At 43.0% G+C, this 18,118-nt stretch overlaps 1 protein-coding gene across 19 annotated transcripts in view; it reads right to left on the reverse strand.

Moving 5' to 3' along the window:
* Positions 1-18,118, reverse strand: part of ARVCF (ARVCF delta catenin family member) — a 456,576-nt gene that overhangs the window by 46,545 nt on the left and 391,913 nt on the right. For all 19 annotated transcript variants that reach the window (XM_072983699.2, XM_072983702.2, XM_078381689.1 and 16 more), the window contains one exon: positions 15,304-15,375. In XM_072983699.2, coding sequence (XP_072839800.2) covers positions 15,304-15,375 — 72 coding nt within the window. The remainder of the gene's footprint in view (positions 1-15,303; positions 15,376-18,118) is intronic.

The following is an 18,118-nucleotide window of genomic DNA, read 5'->3' on the forward strand; positions in this document are numbered from 1 at the left end:
AAAGAGACAAAGGAAAGAGGAGACCAAGAACACGAAGGTAGAGAGAGCACAGGGGAGGAATAAAACTGAGACAGACTCGAGGGAGTGAGCAACCAGGGTGAGCAAAGATAGAGACCTAACAGGAGTTTGACAAGAGAATTTGGCAGGGGCAGTCAAGTTATAGTTATATGTTAGGGGACTTTCCGAGCATCCTTCAAGGTAAACAGGACAAAGGAAACAAAAAGGGCACTCATAGACAAATAGAAGAAAGTAAAAAGGTAACGAGGATCATGGAGGGAAGAGGCACATCAGTGGTGGTGACCTGCAAAGTGCGTTGAATCCGGTTAATTTCTCACAATTCTCACAGCCATCCTGTGCAGTGTTGGGTATCAAAATGGCAGCTTCCCTTTGACCCTGAGATGGTGCCCCTCCCTGCATTACCAGGTTTTTCCTTAATGACTGGCTGTCTGAGAGGTGTGGGTTTTTGTTTGTTTGTTTGTTTGTTTTGATGGACTGTGATGCTCTGTTGCATTTAAATGTGTTTTTAGGATCACTTTTCTTTACCATTTTTAATATATTTGTTTCCTACTTTTAAAATATTTGCATACTTGCTGTTTATAACGTTTAATATTGTCTTTTTAACAATGTAAGCTGCCTTAGGATCGTTTTTAAGGAGAAAGGCAGGGTAAAAATACTGCGGAATGGATGGATGGATGGATGGATGGATGGATGGATGGATGGATGGATGGATGGATGGATGGATGGATGGATGGATGGATGGATGGATGGATGGATGGATGGATGGATGGATGGATGGATGGATGGATTTTGCTTGGAGGTATCACAGGGAACTCCCTGATGTTGGGAAAATCTGAAGGCAAGAGGAAAAGGGGACGACAGAGGATGAGATGTTTGGACAGTGTCATCGAAGTGACCAACATGAATCTGACCAAACTCCAGGAGGCAGTGGAAGACAGGAGGGCCTGGACGTGCTCTAGTCCAGTGGTTCTTAACCTTTTTGAAAGAAACGCCCCCTTGAGCCATTGAGGAAGTTATCATCGCCCCTCTCCCTGAGGTGATATCTTACCTACCTACCTACCTACCTACCTACCTACCTACCTACCTACCTACCTACCTACCTACCTACCTACCTACCTACCTACCTACCTACCTACCTACCTACCTACCTACCTACCTACCTACCTACCTACCTACCTAGTCTCCCTCCCCACCCGGGTGCGAGGCAGCGCTTCACGGGGCGAGGATGAGGAACCAAGAGACACTTTCCTTCCACCCGATCCACACTCAATGCTCCCCTAAAGGAGAAAGGCAAGACGTGGCAGGTAGAAAGAGCTGGATCTGGCGGCAGCAGCAGCACCGGATCTACTGCCAACACTGCGGCTGCAGTTGCCTTCACAGGTTTGGCTTGCTCCAGCGCCCCCCTACCGCCCCCCTTCTGTTCTTTCGCCCCCACACCGCCCCTTTTCGTTCTACCGCCCCCCTGAAAAATGAAATCGCCCCCTGGGGGGCATTATTGCCCACGTTAAGAACCACTGCTCTAGTCCACTGGTTCTTAACCTTGGGTTACTCAGGAGTTTTGGACTGCAACTCCCAGAAGTCTTCACCACCAGCTGTCCTGACTGGGGTTTCTGGGAGTTGCAGTTCAAAAGCATCAGAGTAACAAAGGTTAAGAACCACTGCTCTAGTCCATGGGGTTCATGAAGAGTTGGACACAATGACTAAACAACAACAAATCACAGGAAATTGGACAGTTCCTGGGCTGCAGGTGGGATGGTATGGAGGAGCGAGGTTCTCAGCATCTGCGGCCTGGGACAGCTGCCCTTCTCAGCCCAAAGGCAGGGCTAGGCCTGAGCACATCACAGAGGTAGGTGGAAAGTCTGTGCATCTCATTCTTAAAGGTTCCCTTTAAGAAGCCCAAGATCTAGCACAGCAGCCTGATTTAGGAAGGAGAAACAAAGGCCTCTGAAGGGTAACAGATGCTCCAAAGGGCAAACTGCTCCACATATCTTACGTGAATAAAAGTGACAGCCAAAGAGCTTTGTTTTACAGAGCTGAGCTTCTGCTTTATATCCCATCCAGCATCTGCAAAGCAGTAAGGCAGTCAGTGGAAGCAGTCCTGGATAATATACTTCTTGCTGGAAAATCTTCCACTAGCTAAGGGCTGAACAACATGATATGTCCTAACTATAATGCCCCTGTTGTTTTTTGAAAAACTGCTGAGCAGAGGATGATTTAGAGCGGAGAAGCAGTGCAGCCGAAATACGCATGACACCATCTCTGCTACCACTTTGAGAAAGGAATAAAAATAACGATAGCAGAATACTAGTATGTGAACACTAGACTGGAGCAAGTTACCCTTCCGTTACAGGATGATTTATCCTTTTTCCCAAACAGGAACATTTGCAAATAAGGATCTTTTCCCATTGCAAACAATATTCCTCCTAGGGTCCAAACTTGGAAAAGTTACTCTTCTCCACCAGCACGCCAATCAGCGGCGCCATAGACTTTCCACATCTTGCCTAGGTCTGTGCTGTACGCAATTTCTACATTTTTCTGTGCACACTAAGCTTATTCAGTCTTTAACTGTGCTGTAGTTTTAGGTTTGGGTGTCCCCACCTCCATATCTCATGTACTTCTGAAAAGTTTCAATTCTTTCAGGCCTGCTGAAATTTCCTGTCTTGGGTGACGTTGTTTTGATGGCAAGTGATCCACTCTTGAAGAATGAATTTACTATTAACGAGCAAGAGTTATATGCGAATATACCTATTTAAAAGATGGGGAATCTTACTAAGGGCCATATAAATGATAAGAGGGAGGGCTTGTAGAGAAAGGGCCTTTTCGGCAGCTGCCCACAGACTATGGAATGCCCTCCCAACTGAGATTCGTCTGGCGCCGACGCTGATGACATTTCGGCGCCAGGTCAAAAACTTCCTATGCCAAATGGCTTTTAACTGAAATAATATCAGGTGTAGGTCTGATGCCAATTTTTAGAATATATATTTTAATTGCATTTTAATTCTTTTGCCCTGTTATTTTGCCTTTTTATTGTATTTTAAATGCTGTAAGCCGCCCAGAGACCTTTGGGTAGTGTGGGCGGCATATAAGTCAAATAAATAAATAAATAAATAAATAAATAAATAAATAAATAAATAAATAAATAAATAAATAAATAAATAAATAAATAAATAAATAAATAAACAAACAAACAAACAAATAAATAAATAAATAAATAAATGTTCCCGCCAGGCTTATGCTTCATAACCCATATATAGCCAAGAAGCAATTTCCTTTCTCCTGACTCTTATTTTTTTCATTCCAGCCAAGAAACAGGTGGATTGGTGTGAACAGTCATGAAAAACATTAATTTTATTTTCAAGTTAATGTGTTTTTTTTTTAAAGGCATAACTTGATGGAGCTCTAAGCCAGCTCCGTTATTATATCCCAACTTGAGAAGCAGCCAGCTGGTACCCAAAATCTACCTTCTTGATGGATGAGGAGAGCTGGGAATTTAATGTAGTGAATGTTGTGGGTGAGGGAAGAGACTTTGACATACCAAAGATCCGCAAGGGAAAAATCTCCTATCCAAGGTAATAAAGTTCTGCCGACACAAGGCACTGCAAGACAGATGAGCCGTCGTGAGTATCTTCATAAATTATGACTGCCACCGGGGACTATGATGATCAGTGTACTTAGCTAGACCATGGAAATATGAGACACTCAGCAGGCCCGGTGGGAATTCTCAACACTGTATGCCAAAGGCTATTGCAATGAACAACTTTTATTTTTATTTTTTGCTGCTTGGTGCTCAATTGCTCCTGTTGCGTTGGTCTACAACACCCAGCATCTCCTAGCCCTTGTCCTGTTGGGGTGCTAATGGAAAGAGATACTTTTCTTAAGATGTGATCTAGTTGAAAAATCGGACATTTTCTGTCTGGTAGCTTCTGTTTCAGCCACCTCTGACCTCCACTGGTTCCAGCACCTCTGCTCCCTTTCCGAGAGTTTCTGGAGGAAAAAGAAAGGCTTGCCTTCTCAGACTTTTCTTGCCAGGACAGGGGATCACTTAAGCCACCTCATGCACATGACTGAACAGCCTCCACGCGGCATGCGCTCAGCACATCTGCTTTATTAGAAGAGGAAAAGCAGAAAGAACACCTGGGAGAAAGACCTATTCTTTAACTTGGAAACTTTTGTTTTCTCATCACCACGATGACTGGAGGAAGAACCGAAACAATTCAGCAGGAAGAGCCAAAGAGAACTGAACAGCAAAGGATGCTGAATTTCCCCTGACCTGAATCTGAAGAAAAAAACCTATATTATTTAGTTATAATATTCATATGCCACTTGCCATTTAAACATCCCTAAGGCAGTTTTACTACAGGTCAGAACACAGTAAAACACAACAATATTTCATATTACAAGATTGCTGAAGAGAAAGCAGAAATGGCTAAGAAAAGCTTGGGTACAAAAATATGTTATAAAGGAATATTGAAAACAAATGATTCTTGGTGCCTGGAGTTTTGCAGAGTGGAATGCTCCAGACAAGGATCCCCCGGCCGAGATGGGAGGGATGGAGATAGACAGAGGCAAGTTGGAGGTACAAAATCTGGGTGAGATCCTTATAAGCAACAAACTCCAGTGAGATCTGGAGCTGAGTTGAAGCTTCGTCTAATCCTTCCCAGGAACAAATCACATCTCTCAGGTTCTGAGTATTCTTCAAGGAAACAAAGACCTTAAAGAGACCGTCCCCTAGCACTCTGCTTCTTCTCTGTCAACAGCACCCAGTTCTTCCTCAAGGCGTGCAAAGATGGGGTCTCTGGTGTGGAAGAAGCTGTTTCATCCCATTTGCATGAGGGGAGGCTTGAACCAGGAGGCTACTAGCTAAGATGGACACCATTAGCCAAGCATTGATGGTGAGGCTTCAACTAGTATCTAGTACCTCTTCCTTCACTGCTGCTACATTAGATGGATTTAGGAGACTTCTCCTTGTCTGAGGTTGCAGGTGGGGGTCACGATGGAGAGACAGCAATCTTGGGTAGAAGACTGAAAGGAGATGAGGGGCCGATCCTTTCCTTATCGGCTATTTTCCACTCAGGATCACTCACTGCTGCTTCTCTTCCCATCCGGGAAAAACATACAAAACTGGGATCACAGCAGCTACAGTGGAAGAGGTTCTGGTATACGACACCGATGAGATGTCAGAGCACAAATTTTCCAAATGTTATAGGCAGGTTTCCAGATCTTTCTTTTCTTTCCTTTTTCAAGACACGAAGTTCATTTCTCACTTTGTTTCCAGTTCAATGCTAGGAACAAAGAGGGCTCTAAACCCGGGACTGTTTTAAAGAGCACATCTCACTGCTTATTATACAAAAGATCATTGTGATTAAAGCCCGGGAGAGAACAGTTTGACTTTTCACCGGGGGTGGGGGGGGGGAAAGGACATGCACCATTTCCAGTTCCCCAAGGTCATCCCAAACATTAGATCAATCTGACTTAACAGCCTCTTTTATGTGAGGATTTTATAAGAGGACCCTCTGGCTGGATCGATGCTTCTTAGGCGAGAGAAGATAGCTTAAAATAAGATAGTCCAAGCCACATCGGGCTTCATGCCCCCCTTTTCCTCATGCTCCTATGAATATTTTGCATTTCAGGACAGAAGGAGAAGGCAACTGGGCTACTAAACTAGTACGACATTACTCTTAATTAAAGTGCCCAGCACATAGAGTTAACCCAGTGATGATGCCCCCACATGCTCCACATTGGATCCTACTGCACTGGAGTACTTAATCTGGTTACAATTAAAAAAGAGATGTATTAGAAGGTGATACACCTCCCGAGATGGAGGGACCTGCCACACATTAACAATACCGACGTTCGTAATTTAAATAACCCAAATAAAAACCTAACCCCTTTGTCACACCTGCATGTAACTCAAACCAAGGTGTCTTGCACTGGCAGTCCTTAAGCCCTTTATCATTAAAAACGAGGTATACTTTGAGAGAGACTTGTTTTGGAACTCTTGTGTGTAAATACACACACCCAAGGCTAAGCGGTCAAGGCTAGTAGTCCACAGTGGTCTAATGAATGATCACACACAGACCTCTTGCCAAGCCTGGGAGGGAAAAGAATCCAAAGGAGTTATGTAATAGGTGTGTGCTGGAAGCTGATGGGATAAACACTCTTGTGTTTTAGCATCTAAAGGGCTAAATCTGTTTTTGGGATAAGGTTTTTTAGCACTTTGAAAAACTCCTGTAAAGCCCAGACTAAAATGCAGGGCACGTTCACGGCCCCACTGATGATGGCTACATTTTGTGTGGTCTTGCAACAAATAGGGGTATGTTATTGTTTAGTCGTGTCCAACTGTTCGTGACACCCAGAGTTGGGTCAAATTCATGTTGGTAGCTTTGATGACACTGTCCAACCATCTCGTCCTCTGTCGTCCCCTTCTCCTCCTGCCTTCACATTTTCCCAACATTAGGGTCTTTCCCAGGGAGTCTTCTCTAGGTGTGTACCATTTGGATATTTCAGACTCCAACTTCCACCATTCTCCAAGATTTCTTCAGGCAGACTTCTGGGAGTTCCTGCCCAGGGACACACATTTACAGACTCCTATTCATACCTGAATTTCACTCATCTGGAACAGGGCCTGTCTTCCAGACTGTCTTGGGCTTACTTCCTGTACAGAAAGGAAACGGCCCTGTTTATTCCTGCAAGGCCTAGGTCTCTGTGGGAGGTGTAGTCTTGAGTTGCCCATTACACTCTGCAAAGGGTAATTTCCAAAGAACTTCACCCGACCAGCTTGCCTCTCTTCCTATCATTTGTCTTAAAAGCAATCGTCAGAGCAGCCGGTCAGCTGGGGTGGGACTTCTGATGAACATGCATTTAAAATATTTTTACACCCTTCAAGAAGGACCTAAGACAGCTTTATGGGAAAGATAGCATAGGCAAGCTAAAAAGAGTAAATATGCAGATACTGAAATCCAACAAGAGCTCAGCAAAACGGCAGCTTTGTAAAAGAGCAATTGGCTGTTTAGACACCCTGATCGTGGAAGAGATATAGCTTTACAAGTGAAGAAGAGCACTTGGTCGTGAGCCAAGGAGAATCCCGAGCAGATCTTGAAAGGATGCTTGGGTCAACAGGTCCTGCCGAGCAATCCTGATATCACACTCAAAACCAAATACGGCTTCCAAACACTTTTCAAGGGCAGCTCTGTGCAAGCGCACTTAAGCCTAATCACACTCCATCCTAATTAAGGTCCCCACTGGCCACTTTCAAACCACTCTGCGCAATTTTGCTTGGCTCAGCCAGCTTGCCGGGTCATTAGCAACTGTCTGTTTCCGTAAAGACACGTCCTGCTCTCTAACCTATCTGTTATACGCTTGGACGGCCACGGATCTTGCCTACCTATCCTGTACGGGTAATGTACTTTATTCAGTGAGAAAGAAAAGATTTTGCACATGCTCAGAGGCAGTGCTTTATTAGGTAAAGGTAAAGGTTCCCCTTGACAATTTTTGTCCAGTCGTGTCCGACTCTAGGGGGTGGCGCTCATCCCACTCTTCAAGCCATAGAGCCAGCGTTTTGTCTGAAGACAATCTTCCGTGGTCACGTGGCTAGTGCGACTTAGACATGGAACGCTGTTACCTTCCCACCGAGGTGGTCCCTATTTATCTACTCACATTTGCATGCTTTCGAACTGCTAGGTTGGCGGGAGCTGGGACAAGCGACGGGCGCTCACTCCGTGGCGTGGATTCGATCTTACGACTGCTTGGTCTTCTGACCCTGCAGCACAGGCTTCTGCGGTTTAGCCCGCAGCACCACCACGTCCAGGGCTGGATCCTGGCATTCAGAATTGCAAGACCCAAGGTACTGGGGGTCCAAATACGTTAGAATATATAGTTCTGCTACTCAGCATGTATATACAATACGTATGTAAGAATGATGGGGATGTGTTATTTACGTAATAGAATGCTGTAACCAATCAGATTCAGTCAGTGGGTCTTTGAAAGGGTTAACTGCCAGGTAGAAGTGACAGCTCAGATGATGTTTATTCTGCTTGTTCTGTTTGTCTGCTAGCATGAGGTTTTTCTGTTGAGAATTAGTGGGTTTTTTTTTTCAATTATACTGTCTGCTATTAATATGTTATTAAGGAAATTATTATGAAACTGTTACAAGTCTGTCAAACACAAATCTATACCAAGTAAAATGGCCAAGAGCACTAGTTCATTTTTCAACATGTTATAAACATTGTTCAAGATTTTTTCCATGACTAAATGAATATTATTTCAACTGCTGACACACAAAAGTTCATATATGCAGTGGTGCCCCGCTTGACAATTATTTATTTATTTATTTGATTTATATCCCGCTCATCTGGTCAGATTGACCACTCTGATTACCCCACTTGATGCTGAAATCGCTTCATGCCGATGTTTTTGTGATCACTATAGCAATTGCAAAACGATGTTTCAAGGGGCGGTTTTCGTTTTATAGCGATCAGTTCCCTGCTTCAGGAACCGATTCTTCGCATTACGGCGATCTAAAAACAGCTGATCATCAGGTTTCAAAATGGCCGCCTGCTGTGCAAAATGGCTCTCCGCTGTTTTTAGGACTGATTTTTCGCTATACAGGCACCAGAAAATGGCTGCCCTATGAAGGATCTTCGCTGGACGATGAGGTATTTCGCCCATTGGAACGCATTAACCAGTTTTTAATGTGTTTCAATGGGTTTTTTCCCCTGCTTGATGAAGATTTCACTCTACAGCAACTTCGCTGGAACGGATTATCGTTGTCAAATGGGGCACCACTGTGTATACTAAGGGAGAAGCTATTTGTGATTTGTGTCGGGTTTTTTACACTCACATTTGCACGTATAAGCTCCCAGAAATTTGAAAAAAATTAAGGTTAAGTGGGGTCAGGATGGGGGAATTTTAACAGCAGGGAAAAATCAAAGCAGGCACCCTCAAAAGCAGAGTGGGTGACATGATTCACATTACTGTTGTTGTTCTTTTGTGTGTTCAGCAATTTGGGCCAGAGCGCCTGTTTCTTTTAAATCAAAACAAATCAGGCCCAAACAGCGGTGTCTGCAGCAAAGTTTCACAAGCTTATGGTAAGTAACTGGTTTTAATTGAAGATCTCCACTTTTCAACTTTTTTTCAATGTGCCTCTGAAATGTTTCAGATGCTTTGCTTTTAATATGCAATCGCTGACATCCAATTGCAGAACTCTGTCTGCTCAACACGAACGATGTCCTCGGTAGCGGCAGATGGTCGCCGATTAAAGGCTTCTTTTTGTCATTGTGGGTCCACATGGCTCGTGCACATGCAAGCTGAAATAATAATAAAAAGGAAACTTCTGGTCGTCAGCAATCTGCTGCTACTGACGTCATTTCTGTTGGGGAGCCAGATCTGCACCCAAACAGAATTTCAGCCGATGCATCTAATTGTTTGTTTGTTTTTACAATAGTAATTGATCATTTATTTATTTTATTTTATTGTTTTATTAAATTAATTTATATGCCGTCCACACTACCCAAAGGTCTCTGGGCTTTGATGACTTGATACCTGTCTATCAAGTCTTCTAAGTCACCTTGGATCCCATTTTTGACAAAAATGTGGGGTATCAGTAAATATAAGGCATAAATCAATGCTTCGTTTCGTTGTTCCAGGCAGCCATCACTTTCTTCGTCATGCTCCGTTCTGTTCTGGTTTTCTGTGCTTCCTGGTTTTCTATTCCATATCCACTAAGTGCATACTGGGCTGTTTAAAGAGGGCTTTCTCTTGCTTAGTCTCCTCCTCCTTAAGATTCTCTCGTCTCCTGTAAAGCCTAAGGTTCCTCAAATCTTGTCCTTATTTGGCTGTGTGTGCGTGTGTTCATGTGTGAGGTGTAGATTTGTGTGCAAAAAGAGTCATACCTGAACAACGGAAATGGAGAGAATAATTTGAAACAGAGTAAAAATGCACCTAATTGACCCTACCAGTAAATTAACTAGGATTTTTTAAAAGTAGCAAAATAAGGTAATATAGCTAAAACCTCTGATTGCAAGAAGAAGCAAAGGTGAGGATGAAGAAGTTGTTGGAGGATGTTTTTTTGTTTGCAGCCTTGCATGCTGCCTCTAGTAAGTTTGAGTGGGAGGGACATTTGTGGGCTGGAGTGACTATCAATCTATCCAGCTCCTTCCCTGTTTCTGATTCAAAGGGAGTCCCCTTTTCCCTCTCTGCAGTCTGGCGAAAGTTAGGTAGTCAGTTGAAAGTTAATCTGTTGAAGCCTCTTGCTGAAAGTTAGCCAGCCAGTTCTTGTTAGTTAGCTGTTTGATCTCTTCAATTGGAAGGAAAAAAAACCTTTTATCCTTTGTCTTACCAATGTCTCAATTATTGAGTCTGTAAGTGCCAGTTGATGAAAAGAAAAAAGAATGGTCTACTCTTAGAAACTTGAAGCTCATTCTGCTCTGCCAATCCTTCCATTTCTGCTGCACAGCTGAGGGAATTTAACCAACATTCAAAACTCGGCAACAGAAACAGTATTTACCAATGCTTGGAAAATTAACCTTTTTGACTGTGTTTCACCTAGTCAGTACGGTAACTAGTCAAGCTGGCTGGGAGACCCTGGGAGTCTGTACTATTAAAAGAACAACAACAAAACGTTTCTAACTTTACTGAAAGGAGAAAGGGAAGAGAAGAAGAGACTACATAAACCACTTCATGATAGGGAATTGCACCACTGGGGAGTTGCTAGACAGAAGGCTTTTTCCTGTGCACTCAAGAGCCTCGCCTCCTGTAAAGCTAGAATGAAGAGCAGAGCTTGATCTGAAGATCTCAACCAGCAAGCAGATAATCATTCAGCTACTGCAGTACTTATTACTAGCCTTGCAAAAGCAATTTTATTTGTCCGTGCTGCTCCTTTTCCTTAAAAAGATAGTGAAAACTAAAATATTCTTCAATAGGAGTGAGATTAATCTGAAATGCATGCTTAAAAAAAAAGGAACACGACATTATGTCACTCATACCAAACCCATTTGATCATTAAGATCTTTTCCTCCCTGCTCTGGCTTGGAAATCAGTTTCTCCTTAGCTGAGAGCTGATCTCATCAGTGTCAATTAAAGTTCTCTGCTGTGACCCTGACCTCTGCCTTGAAGAAGGTAGAAAGGGCTGTTTTACTTTTGCTTATCTTGTGGATAATTCCAAAGCACTGCTCTCTCACTATAACTTTAAATAACCATGAAAGGCTCTTGCTTTGGCAAGAGATACTTAGAAATGGAGGAACCTGAAAATAAGAGTGCATTGCCTCTTTCAAAACATGTTTTTCTTGGGGATGGGGAAGGGAATCTCGCTAACGTCCTTCTTTTGAAGATGCTTTCCCCATCAAAAGTACTAACAGATTTCTCTTTAACCACATCAGGTACAGATAGCCCAGAATCACATCTTATCCCTCTTGATTAAAAATGCAAAGTTCCTCAAGATTATGAAAGGAGACCTCTTTAAAAAAAATAATCCTTTGACCTTAGCAATCACCATTCTGAACAGAAATGTGGCTTGTGGGCAAAGTTAGATCTCTACCTGCCTTGTGGAGGAAGAGACACAGAAAGATTTGCATCAGCCAAAGCAAGAAACCATTATCACTTATACCCTTTCTTTTATCATATACCCATATCATATACCCTTTCTTTTTCCTTTTCTGAGTTCTTATTACGAAGTTCTTATTATGAAGAAGGGGAGGATATGGAGGGAGTGACAGATTTTACTTTCTTGGGCTCCATGATCACTGCAGATGGTGACAGCAGCCACGAAATTAAAAGACACCTGCTTCTTGGGAGGAAAGTGATGACAAACCTTGACAGCATCTTAAAAAGCAGAGACCTCACCTTGCCAACAAAAGTCTGAATAGTCAAAGCTATAGTTTTTCCTGTAGTGATGTATGGAAGTGAAACCTGGACCATCAAGAAGGCTGACCACCAAAGAATTGATGCTTTTGAATTGTGGTGCTGGAGGAGGCTCTTGAGAGTCCCCAGGACTGCAAGGAGAACAAACCTATCCATTTTGAAGGAAATCAACCCTGAGTGCTCACTGGAAGGACAGATCCTGAAGCTGAGGCTCCAATACTTTGGCCATCTCATGAGAAGAGAGGACTCCTTGGAAAAGACCCTGATGTTGGGAGAGTGTGAAGGCAAGAGGAGAAGGGGACGACAGAGGACGAGATGGTTGGACAGTGTGATTGAAGCGACCAACGTGAATTTGACCCAACTCCAGGAGGGAGTGGGAGACAGGAGGGCCTGGCGTGCTCTGGTCCATGGGGTCACGAAGAGTCAGACATGACTTATGACTAAACAACAACAACAAATTATGAAGTCAGGATGGAGAACCTAGCATCCTTCAAATGTTGCTGGACTCCCCCATCCTGTCAGGCTCGGCCAGCATGAGGATGTTAATTGACGATAGGGAGTAGAGATGGGCATGAACCGCTGGTTCGGTGGTTCATCCCAGTTTGTTTACCATCCTCACAGGTGTTCCAGGGTTCAGAGCCCTGCCCCCTCCCATGGTGCCCACCCAGAGGCAGTGCCCAGGGGAAGTGGGGCAGGAAAGTCTGGGCACTGCCTCTCAGTGGGCGCCAATGGGAGGGGGCAGAGCAACGAACTGTGGGACACCTATGGGGCCAGATAACAAATCAGGCTGACCTGCTTCACCAGCAGTTTGTTGCCCATCTCTAATATGGACTGTAATAAAATAACAACTGGAGAATTACAGGGTTCCTTTTCTTTTTACAAAACCGACTTGCTGATGGTAATTAAACAAGAGTCCTCTTGGTGTCAGTTACCATATTTTTCCATGTATAAGACTATACTTTTGTCTAAAATCTTTAGACTAAAAATTGAGGGTCGTCTTATACACGGAAGTTAAGCTGAGGAGAGAACAAAAACAAGTGGAAGGGAAAGCAGGGATCAAAGCGATCCTACAGCGCTTTGATCCCTTTCCCCCTACACTTGCTAAGCCTCACTTATTTTTTTAAATTTTGGATTAGAAAAGTGGGGGGCATGTTATCCATGGGGGCATCTTATACACGGAAAATACGGTCATTTTCCATCTATAAGCTTTATTATAGAAACTGAGCACTGGAAATCCCCTTAGAGTTCATTTGAGTGCACATGTGAGCCCCGTGATGCAGTGGTTACATTGCAGTACTGCAGTCAAGCCTCTGCTCACAACCTACGTTCGATCCCGACGGGTTCAGGTTGCTGGCTTGAGGTTCCCTCAGCCTTCCATCCTTCTGAGGTCTGTAACACGAATACCCAGCTTACTCGGGTGCAAAATGTTCCTTGCATAATTATACTGTGAACCGCTCAGAGAGTGCATTAAGCACTATGGGGCAATATGGAAGTCAAAACAGCAATATTAAAAATTACTCCAGTTCTCTTTCCAGTGCATGATAAAGCAAGATACCATAACAGCATCCCTGAGAGACAGCCAGTTAACCTCTGCTTAAATGCCTCGCATGAAGGAGAGGAGTATCGTCGCTTCTTGTGGAAGGCTTTTCCATGGTTAAACAGCTTACCCATCAGGAAGCACCCCTTAATCTTAAGACAGAATCACAAGTGCTGGGCAGTTTCCTCCCATTTGTTATCTAAACGGATAGCGCAACTGTGTACATGATTACTTATCACTTCGGTTCTGATCCTCTGAACAGAGTTTTCTTCCAGGTGAATGGATCTAAGATTGCTGCCAAAGTAGAATACGCAAAGGGTGGATGCTCAGAAAAAAGACATTTTGGCAGGTCGGGACAAAACTTTCCCCTCAGGCTGGAGTGAGAAAACATTCTTCTTTCACCGCCGCCCTCCAAGGCGTTAAAACACCGTCTTCATTTGTACCCGATCTTTCTTTTTTAAAGAAACCAAGGCAAAAAGAAAATATGTGGATGGGGCTACGGCTGAAAACTCTGCAAGGTGAAAAATTCCCAACCCGTAGGACTCAACCGGCTTACACCGGGGTAACACGACGGGGTACAGGGCAGGCCTCAGAAGCTGAAAGCCTGACCACGGCCTTATGTGATTTTTAAGGCATCCCCATACCTGCTTTAAGAAAGCCATGCAAAAAGGCTTCGGAAAAGACTGACTTCCATCAATCATCTGTCAGTTTTCTTCCCCTGCCTCACTCTTGGACACCAACGTGGAGTAAATGACAGCGTCTCCAGCAAGCTTCCGCACCACCCTAGAAGCTCTCTTCTCAACCGTTTGTCTCTGACATCCAAGCAATCCCTCGATCAAAGGAGCCGGGTCTCACCATCAGGGAGACCAAAAGCCCCACTTCTTCCAGGAAGAGCGCTGATGCATCTACAGGCGTCTTGTTTTTATAGTTCTTTAAAGGCAGTTGGCGGAGAAGGGAAAAGTACGTCACAGATGATAGAGGCAAACCGTACTTGCAGGAGGATGTGAGAACAGACAAGAATAAATGCCTAATCGTTACGACATTCCTGCATCTCAGATCACATCTGCGTCCCCCGTCAGTGGTTTGTAACCCTGCCGCTTAAGAACAATGTTCTAGAGCTGCCATTCCCGCCAACCTTGGGTCCCCAGATGTTCTTGGACTACAATTGCCAGAAACCTTAGCCAGCACAGCTAGTGGTGAAGGATTCTGGGAGTTGCAGTCCAAGAACATTTGGGGGACTCAAGGTTGGGAGATATCTGCTTGACGTTTTGGGCAGGTTCTCAACACTTGTGCCTTTGCAAACACGGGTTAATCTCCTTTGTTAAGAAGAAAAGAAAACCAAAGAAAGAGAGAGGGTTTTCTGCATCAGCATAAGCGAGTCTGTACTATATTTCAGAGTCCAGGAAAGGACTACAGCACTGGTGAAGACCCTCTTGAATCCAGAGTCTCCTAACCTGTAGCACTGTTACAGAAGATATGAAAACAACATACATATCGGTGGATGTAGCTCAGTAACAGAAATGAACATATTAAATGGCATTATGTAGGCAAGAGAGCTACGGCGTGCAGCAATAAAATAAAACAAACAAACAATAAATTGAAGAAAGGTCTTCATACTGCCCGAGGAAGCTGCATGGGGCATACACGTTGTTTGCAAAAGAAAGCGTCTTTTCCTAATGATCACTGTTCTTAGCCAATTCAGTCCGAACACAAAATAACATATACAGGAGGAGAGGCACTTGATGCCACTTCACAGTTCATTTTAATGGTGAGATAAAAGAAGTGCTAAAATATCAGGATAAATGCTGTGTATTTCTCAGTCCCTTAGGGATGCACGCCCCTTCCCCTCTGCTGATCTTTGCAAAGCACCGTGTCAAGAGTTTGCTCGTTACCTTTTGCTGATTCAGACCGCTTTGGCAAATCCAGTGTATCGAAATTTCTGTCCGCATCCCCATTCTTCTTTCCTGTGCCAAAAAAAGGGAAGAGCAATAAAACGATTCAGCACATGAGGAAAGCAAAATCATGCTCAGCATTCACAGCACCCCAAAATGTATACAAATGGAATAAAAATGCCAGAACTGCACACTCATTCACACCCAATCATATGCATGCTACAGGCATGTAAATGACTGTTTTCATGGCTTGAGATTTATAGGCAATATACACATATTTGGATGTACTGGTGAACAGGGTTTGCTACATTTCAACTACCAGGGCTGATTTCTCTCCCCCGACCCCCTTAGAAATCTCAGTAAAACAACTGTGGAGTATCACATAGCCTTAGTCCTCAAAGCTCCTCAATGGAAAATCACAACACCACAATTGAAAAATAGAACAGAATAGAAGATCCTCCAAACCAATTCCTAGAGACAAGGATTTACACAACCAACGGCACAGCGATGTGTTTCTATGATTCAGAATTTGTAGTTTCATTTTTCAAAGGATATCTACAGCCATTCTCTTGAACTGCAGGAGCAACACTCTAAAACTGAGATGGATATACCCGTATGTTAAAGAATATTGTAGAGGAGGCTTTGATCTGATCATCTTATTGGCAACAAAGTCAAAGGAACAAATTTCCTTTCTATTCTCCAGGGACACAAACCACACACACATTTCCAAAACAGTAGTCGTGCAGCTTTTTTTTTTTAAAAAAGAAGATATTTTATTTAGTGTCATCTTTCATGGACCGCTGCTTGTTTTTTTAGATGCAAGAACCAGTCAAGTACAAAACAGTTTTAAAATGGCTGAACTGCTATTTCCTTGTGATTCTCGGAACTAAATACTTCAGCATGTATTCCTACATATCATCATCAGAATTTGAAATCGAGTAACTAAAATTTAATTAATTACCCATAGGCTGAAATCGTTCCAATTTAGTGTACTAAATCACAAAGAGAAGTAGGCCTGTAGACTCAGTGGGGATTCAATGAGTCAACTCCTCTAATTCCATTGCTTCAGTGGGCCTACTCTAGTTGTGATTTACTGTGCTGAGTAACTGGGTTTCAGAAGTCAGAATGAGAGACCAGGTCTCAGGATGTAAAAAAAGATGTAAATAATCTTTATAAAAATGCTCAATGTGTGTGTGCTGAAACACACTGGGCATTTTAAAATTATAATAAATATTATTTACATCTTTCTACATTCTGAGATGTGGTCTCTCATTTTGACTTCTGCTGTCATGGAATGTACCAGCTGCTTTAGTTTCTGCAATTGGATTTCAGTCACAATTTTCCCCCGCAATTCTGAGTGAATTACCGTTACACTACGCAAAATCTAAGTAATAATAAACACTTTGTGTTAGCTTCATTCCTTAATTTTGGGTGTAATTGAGAGGTTGGCCATTTTTAATGAATTTCTCATTTTATACATTAAAGCATGTTTTTTTTTAAAGACTGACGTAAAAAACTAGTATTATATTTCTCAGCATGACAGACATTAACAAAGCTAATTTCACATTAACATTAATGCCAACATTTCCAACTTTGGAATCTTTTGTCAAAATTATTTCATGGCAAAAAAATAGGTCATGTTAAACTTTCTCCAGGAAGGATAACAACTTTACTGGCGTTTCAACCCTAGGGAAGAATAGGTTAATCGCTCTTCCTCACCATTTCTACATCTCATATCATTTCAAACTGCTACCCCCAAGCTATGATATCCCTCCTTACAGTAAACACTCATTTGTACAGCAGGTTCATGAACCTGGAGATCTAATCATAGATTTTCAATAGTTCAAAACCTGTTAAATCTGCCACTCAACTTTAACTCACATGTTGGCCAACATGGTCTGTTTTGCACCTGCCACCCTATTATGGGCTTCAGCGCAGAAGCCCAAGTCCTTGCTAAACCCCACATCTCAACCTGCTTTGTTGACTCCTCTAGGAAAACCTTTGCCAGGCTAAATGATAGGAATCCGCAGGAGACCTTCCAATCCTTCACTCTTGGGCCACTCAAAACAAACCCTCCAGACTCTGTTTGGGGAGACATGCAGAACGCAGAGAAACAGGCGAGTGTCAGCCGTCACAACAGAACTGCTGCTTTCTGCGATGACAACCAAGTCCAACGGCTTAGCTAGGAAGCTCAGTTGTAGCTTCTTAGAAGAGAGGAAATGACAGGATTTCCCCAGCACAGACAAAACACACTCCATTTTTTTCTATGACAAAATCTCCTTAACAATTTGCGAGAATATCTTCCATGTTTGTCTGCTACAACTAAAACAACAGATTCCTGCAGCATGTCACAGATTTGCAGTAACATCAGCTGTTGTAGAATACTGACCAGTTCCATGGAGTATAATCTAGAGGTTCAGATAAACGTATAAATGCACATGGTGGGAATAAACTTGTGGAACACAATTCCTACAACAGACAGGCATGCTCAAAAGTGGGATGCTGACAGTAAGATCAAGTCAATGGGAGGTGCAGAAACAAATGGTGATGGCAATAGTTTTTATAACACTATCCACTCAAAACAAACACACACATGTGTTGATGTAAAAACCAGTATCGACACAATAAGACAATGACTGAAATCCTATTACTTAGCATAATAAGTTGCAACTAGAATAGGCCCATCGAATTAGGATGTATTTGGTGAGTCGGTTGCTCTGTGCGTTCCACCGATTCAATGAGTCTACTCTAGTTCCGACTTTCTACAACAAGCAACAAGATATACTGACTGTAGTCAGCTTAACAAGCACTGCTC

This window comes from Pogona vitticeps, chromosome 14, assembly GCF_051106095.1.
Source record: "Pogona vitticeps strain Pit_001003342236 chromosome 14, PviZW2.1, whole genome shotgun sequence".
In the NCBI taxonomy this organism is placed as follows: domain Eukaryota; kingdom Metazoa; phylum Chordata; class Lepidosauria; order Squamata; family Agamidae; genus Pogona; species Pogona vitticeps.